This window comes from Mytilus edulis, chromosome 14 (assembly GCF_963676685.1).
Source record: "Mytilus edulis chromosome 14, xbMytEdul2.2, whole genome shotgun sequence".
In the NCBI taxonomy this organism is placed as follows: Eukaryota; Metazoa; Mollusca; class Bivalvia; order Mytilida; family Mytilidae; genus Mytilus; species Mytilus edulis.
The window spans coordinates 692,088-699,502 of NC_092357.1; the positions used below are offsets into that span (position 1 = coordinate 692,088).

The following is a 7,415-nucleotide window of genomic DNA, read 5'->3' on the forward strand; positions in this document are numbered from 1 at the left end:
CTACTAACTCATGTTCAAACATCATATCTATTTCAGATCTGATGAAAACAGGAACCAACAATAACATACCATTAATGACTGGAGGTGGATGTGTACAATTCCATGGACAATGTCCACTAGCAGGTATAAGTACAAATTATTTACAAATGGTCCCAAGTAGGAATAGATAATTATGGTTACTAGTATTAAAATGTGATGTTCAAAAAGTTATTCAAGTTATTCATAACTTTGAAGGATATCTGTATCAAATGTATATAAGATAGGATATCAAGCAAACAAGAAGACAAAACAGAAAAAAAAAAACACAAAACAGCATACAACTTTAATAGCTGTATGCCACTAAAAAAAAAGCGAAAGATACCAGAGGAACTTTCAAGCACATCGACAAAAAAACAAAACAAAGAACAACGCCATGGCTAAATATTTTAAATTCTTTTCAAAATCGCATATGATATGCACTATTTCCCGAGTAAACTAGTGGTATAGTCAACGTTAGTCGAATAAGTTATGTTCTGTTTTATAGGAGAAAATAGAATTGCGGAAGCTCCTAATCTTGGGCTAAACCATTTGGTCTGGATCAGGGAACATAATCGTATAGCCACAATCCTAGATAACATCACAGATGTAAACGCTACAATATCATACATAGAAAATGGAAAGTTCTACCAAGAGACGAGAAAAGACATTATTTTCCAAGAAACACGGAGAATCATTATAGCCATGGTTCAACATATAACATACAATCATTATCTTCCTGCAATCCTTGATCAGGGCACAATGTCTGTGTATAATCTCTACTCCAAAACAACAGGATATGATCAGACATACGATTCGGAAACGGATGTGTCTATTAGAAACGCATTCGGAACAGCTGCGTTTCGTTTTGGACATTCGCAAATAATGAACAGCCTGTCATTCTTACATGATGATTTTGTCACCTTGAACGTTAGTTCACTCAAAGACAATTTCAAAGATCCACAAATTTATCTGACAAATGATGGAGAAAATATTAAAAACTTCGCTCGATGGTTGACCTTTCATCCTGCTGATCTGATCGACTCGTGAGTATAGAAAAAAGTTTATTATTGCTGATCTGATCGACTCGTGAGTATAGAAAAAACTTTATTATTGCTGATCTGGTCGACCCGTGAGTATAGAAACATACTTTATTATTGCTGATCTGATCGACTCGTGAGTATAGAAAAAACTTTATTATTGCTGATCTGGTCGACCCGTGAGTATAGAAACATACTTTATTATTGCTGATCTGATCGACTCGTGAGTATAGAAAAAAACTTTATTATTGCTGATCTGATCGACCCGTGAGTATAGAAACATACTTTATTATTGCTGATCTGATCGACCCGTGAGTATAGAAAAAAATTTATTATTGCTGATCTGGTCGACCCGTGAGTATAGAAACATACTTTATTATTGCTCATCTGGTCGACTCGTAAGTATAGAAAAAAACTTTATAATTGCTGATCTGATCGACTCGTGAGTATAGAAAAAACTTTATTATTGCTGATCTGGTCGACCCGTGAGTATAGAAACATACTTTATTATTGCTCATCTGATCGACTCGTGAGTATAGAAAAAACTTTATTATTGCTGATCTGATCGACTCGTGAGTATAGAAAAAACTTTATTATTGCTGATCTGATCGACTCGTGAGTATAGAAAAAACTTTATTATTGCTGATCTGATCGACCCGTGAGTATAGAAACATACTTTATTATTGCTGATCTGATCGACTCGTGAGTATAGAAAATACTTTATTATTGCTGATCTGGTCGACCCGTGAGTATAGAAACATACTTTATTATTGCTGATCTGATCGACCCGTGAGTATAGAAAAAACTTTATTATTGCTGATCTGATCGACCCGTGAGTATAGAAACATACTTTATTATTGTTGATCTGATCGACTCGTGAGTATAGAAAAAACTTTATTATTGCTGATCTGATCGACTCGTGAGTATAGAAAAAACTTTATTATTGTTGATCTGATCGACTCGTGAGTATAGAAAAAACTTTATTATTGCTGATCTGATCGACTCGTGAGTATAGAAAAAACTTTATTATTGCTGATCTGATCGACCCGTGAGTATAGAAAAAAACTTTATTATTGCTGATCTGATCGACTCGTGAGTATAGAAAAAACTTTATTATTGCTGATCTGATCGACCCGTAAGTATAGAAACATACTTTATTATTGCTGATCTGATCGACTCGTGAGTATAGAAAATACTTTATTATTGCTGATCTGGTCGACCCATGAGTATAGAAACATACTTTATTATTGCTGATCTGATCGACCCATGAGTATAGAAAAAACTTTATTATTGCTGATCTGATCGACCCGTGAGTATAGAAACATACTTTATTATTGTTGATCTGATCGACTCGTGAGTATAGAAAAAACTTTATTATTGCTGATCTGATCGACCCGTGAGTATAGAAACATACTTTATTATTGTTGATCTGATCGACTCGTGAGTATAGAAAAAACTTTATTATTGCTGATCTGATCGACTCGTGAGTATAGAAAAAACTTTATTATTGCTGATCTGATCGAGCCGTGAGTATAGAAACATAACCTTATTGATATAAGTATAAAAATACATGTGTACATGTATTAATTGTTACGTATTCTAACAAGTCAGGAATATGACAGTTGATTTTTATGCACTCGTTCCGTTGATTGTTTGTGTTTGATGTTACCAGTTTTTACCTTAGAGTTTAGCATTTGTGTTATACTTTTCATTATAGAAATAATGATATAGAGCCATTTATCTTAACGTTGGTTTTTTGTTGCTATTTATTAAGTCACCGAAGTATATTTTGCACTATTCATATATATGAAACTAACTTGCTTTATAAAATCTCGCGTTTTATTCTCGTTGTAACTTATGTTGTTATAATTAAAAGCGACATCTAACAAAAGAAGTAAAAAAATTATATAGCTATCACAAGAAAAGCATTGTGAACTCGCTGATTACTTGAATTCTATCTGTTAAGTTTTTTCTTTTGTCTTTTCAGTATTTGTGTAGACAGTGCACGTGATAATTTATTTGTTCATCCCGATCCCCCTGGTGATGATCTATTTGCTATCAATATACAAAGAGGCAGAGATCAAGGAACACCTCCATTTAATAAGTGGCGGGAGTTTTGTGGATTAACTAACATGACCTTCGACGACTTTGGAAATTATAGTTCAAAATTAAGCAGTGTTTATGCGTACGTACTCATAGTCCTTGAAAGATTGCTACACAATGAACATTGAATGATTAGTTTCATTTGTTTTATCATTTTACAGAACAAGTGTATCCTCTATTGAATATCATTTTACAGAACACGTGTATCCTCTATTGAATATCATTTCAATATCAATACTAAAAACTGAGAAAACAAATCATTTAATTCATTATGCTTCCTCTTTTTGAATTTTGGCAATTATTTTATTATCAATACTGAAAACAGAGAGAGAAAAAAATGAAATACAGTAATTTAAATCAATGAGCTTCCTTTCTTTGAAGGTTTTTTCATAAATACTGAAAACTGGAGTTTTTAAATTTTTTTTTTTTTTACTTCAAATCAATTAACTCATAACGCTTCTAATTTTAGATCACCAGACGATATCGACTTATTTATTGGCGGCTTGTTAGAGAAGGGAATAGACGGAAGCGTAGGTCCAACATTCGCCTGTATGATAGCCAAACAATTCCAACTAATGAAGACAGGAGACAGGTACTGGTATGAAAGACCGGATTCTAATTTCGCATTTACAAAAGGTAATACAACACAGATGACTTTGGTTTGTTTGTAGTGTTCAGAAGTACTTAATCTGGTTTCAAAATATAGAAAAAAAAAAGTAACAATTTATTGCGGTTATTCACCATTTTTCCACATGTCCATAGCATATTTTGTATTCGTAAGAACTATTACCATTATTCATGTTATTCTGAAATAAAAACAAAAAGATATGAAAGAAAAAAAATTCTTATATATTGTCAACGGTTAAATAGAAATATCATGTGTTTTTTGTTTATTTCAGTTCAAATTTAGCAGACAGGTACATTTGGTGTATTAAATTAAGAAACACTTTGGAATCGTTAAATAATATTTTTTTTATATGTCAAACCAACCAAGCACATCAAATGTGGATTAAGGCATATAGTTTCTAACACAATAATTATCTATATTTTTTTATACCCTTTCTATTACTGTGTATTATTGAAGATTTCTCAATTATATTTTTAGCTCAAGTTAATTCAATCAAAAGAAGTGCTAGTCTTTCAAAAGTATTTTGCGAAACCATTGGTCTTCAGGAAATACACGGAGATGTCTTCAGAAATCCATCTGATACAAGGTGAGATGAAATTATTGTCGGCTTAAGGTGAGAACATTTACAATAAGGACCACTAGAGATGTTTTTGGAGAATTCTGAAAAATAAACCCGAATGAAAAATTAAAACGTATGGTATGGTTACTTAATTAGCTGTACATGTATTTGAACACGTAAAAGAGGGACGAAATATACCAGAGGGACAGCTAAACTTATAAATCGAAAATAAACTGACTAAAAATGAAAAAGACAAACAGACAAACAATAGTACATATGACACAACATAGAAAAAGTAAAAATAAACAACACGAACCCCACCAAAAACTAGGGATGATCTGAGGTGCTTCGGAAGGGTAAGCAGATCCTGCTCCACATGTGGTACCCGCCGTGTTGTTTATGCGATAAACTTCTCGAGCATTTTAAGATGAAGAGCAACTGAAATCAACACAAAACTCATTTTGTCATCACTATAATAACGACTAACACGATCTTACTTAGAGTATAACAGTTGTTTTGTAGTCGTTCTATCTATTGGTTAACATCGTTTTCAACTATTGGTCGAAATGCTGGTGCCGTAAAAAGCCACCAAAAAAAAAATTAAAAAAATTGACAGATTTAGTGTCTGAAGCGCATTCCTTGATTTATACGTTTATACGTTCATACCGAATATTTGAAATGAGTTCATAATTATGTGAAAGCTAAATCAGAAGAAAAAAAATAATAACATAAATCCATGTAATATTTTACAGAGAGATTTCAATAAAAAAATAAAATAAAAAGAATAATAATAAAAAAAAAACCCGAGAAGAGAGAGTTTGAAACTTTTTTTCTGAATATTTTCTAAATCTATTATAAATTTATGAAATGTATATTTTGAGTACTTTTAAGTTTTCTTCTATATGAATCACAGTAAAATACGACCAAATACATTATTTTTATTTCAGCATGTTAGTAAACTGTACAGATCTACCTGATATTGACTTCTCTCTTTGGAAGGTGAGTTGTACCATTCATTTTATCATGTTAAACTGATGTTAATATCTATAATTTGAACTTTCATAGGAAGAGTTTAATGTTTGATGAAAGGAAAACCATTTTGGATAAACATTTTAGTAAAAAAGATATTTTAGTTGTAATTGCTTCACAATAGAAATATACAAGGATTTGTTTTATAATCAATCTGATTAAAATATATACTGTGTGTGAGGTTAAGCTTACTCTGAAACCATGTTTAACCACGTCCATTTTTCTTCTGTACCAAATCAGTAGGTTCTCATTTGTTTGTCACTCTTTCCGTTTGTAGACAACATTTGATTTTGTCAGTTTGATGTTTTTGAATTGCCCTTCTCTGAATTGGCATTAGAGTTCGATATTTTTGTTATATTTTTCCAGCTTTACAAAGATCTGACAATACTTTATTATAATTTCCCATCTGGCAATATTTACATCAGCCGATGAAATATCACCTCAAAAATTAACAAAGAAAATTCATCACGATTAAACCCATGATCCAGGAAAGTTTTTTGAAGAAAAGTAAATAGAGCGTTGTCATATCATAACAATCTTAGCATTGATACATAATATTTATATACATTTCAACGAATAGAAATAGAAAAATGTGGTATGCATGAGTGCCAATGAGACAACTCTCCATTCAAGTCAAAATATATAAGAAGTAAACCTGTCAAAATATGGATTTCAACAGGGAGTCTTGGCTCACACCAAACAACTTATACAAAGTTCCCCAAAACTCCAAACAGAAGAACCAAAGGGTGAAATCGATATAAAAAGCGAAAAACGAGAAACACATATAAATACACCAACACATGACAACCACTGAACAACAGGCTCCTGACTCGTTTTTGGTTTCGTAGTGTTTTTTTTTCTTTTATTGTAGATGGATGTCTCAGGTTCAACAGAACGGATTGGATATACAACAGGAATCTCCCTAGCTGTTATATTCCAGTATATACTAGTCAGCCTATAGACATTGGATCAAATTTGTGATATTATAAACGACCAATTCGGGGAGAAGTTACATACAAACACATTCCTATCTATCCATTTTAAACAACATGTATGTCTCTCAATGCTAAAGTCGTTCTAGGTGAAGGTATCATGATAGTTTCATTAAAGTATGTGTTCTTTAAACAAAATATTGAGAATAGTTATAGATTTATTGATAAAATTGAACTCTCATTGGGAAATCTTTTAGTCTAAATACTTTTACATCAATTAATACAAAACGAACTAACGATTGCTATAAAAATTGGAGTAACGATGTTTATTTTTGCTAGATTCTATTAATTTATTCATTCCTATATTTATATATTTTCTGTGATATATTATTTACATGAACACGTGAAAATCAGATCCGTCAAACCTCTATGTTTCTACTTATTTATTCATTCTTATATTTATATATTTTCTGTGTTATATTATTTACATGTACATGTGAAAATCAGATCCGTCAAACCTATGTTTCTATTAATTTATTCATTCTTATATTTATATATTTTCTGTGTTATATTATTTACATGTACATGTGAAAATCAGATCCGTCAAACCTATGTTTCTATTAATTTATTCATTCTTATATTTATAAATTTTCTGTGTTATATTATTTACATGAACATGTGAAAATCAGATCCGTCAAACCTGTATGTTTAATATATTTACTGTGATATATTATTTACATGAACATGTGAAAGTCCCTCTATGTTTAATATATTTTCATATTGAAGATATTCATTCTTTACCACGTGATATTTAGACTTTTCTTTGATTTAATCTATGATCTGCCCTTTTCTATTTGTACTATATGTCTTTTTTTTTTATATACGTGACCATGTGTAGATCCGATCCGTCCAATAAACAGCTATACCACATCTTCTTATATCTATATAAGATATGTACATATCTAAGCTATACAATCTTAAACCTGTGATATTAATAGACTTCTCTTTGGTTAAATCTATGATCCGTCCTTTTCCTATTACCTGCGATATTCAAAGGTCTTTTCGTAATTTTTTTTATTATTTACATTACTTGTCCTTCGCCTGTCACA

The 7,415-nt window shown here is 31.2% G+C and overlaps 1 protein-coding gene across 2 annotated transcripts in view; it reads left to right on the top strand.

The window, feature by feature from the left end:
* Window positions 1-6,823, top strand: part of LOC139503707 (peroxidase-like protein) — a 29,740-nt gene extending 22,917 nt beyond the window's left edge. The window contains exons 7-13 of one of the 2 annotated variants that reach the window (XM_071293557.1): window positions 37-123; window positions 524-1,061; window positions 3,043-3,240; window positions 3,628-3,794; window positions 4,264-4,372; window positions 5,293-5,344; window positions 6,246-6,823. In XM_071293557.1, the coding sequence (XP_071149658.1) occupies window positions 37-123; window positions 524-1,061; window positions 3,043-3,240; window positions 3,628-3,794; window positions 4,264-4,372; window positions 5,293-5,344; window positions 6,246-6,335 (1,241 nt within the window). In that variant the 3' untranslated portion in view covers window positions 6,336-6,823. The remainder of the gene's footprint in view (window positions 1-36; window positions 124-523; window positions 1,062-3,042; window positions 3,241-3,627; window positions 3,795-4,263; window positions 4,373-5,292; window positions 5,345-6,245) is intronic. The other variant, XM_071293556.1, reaches the window with a different exon arrangement.
* Window positions 6,824-7,415: the final 592 nt, after the last annotated feature.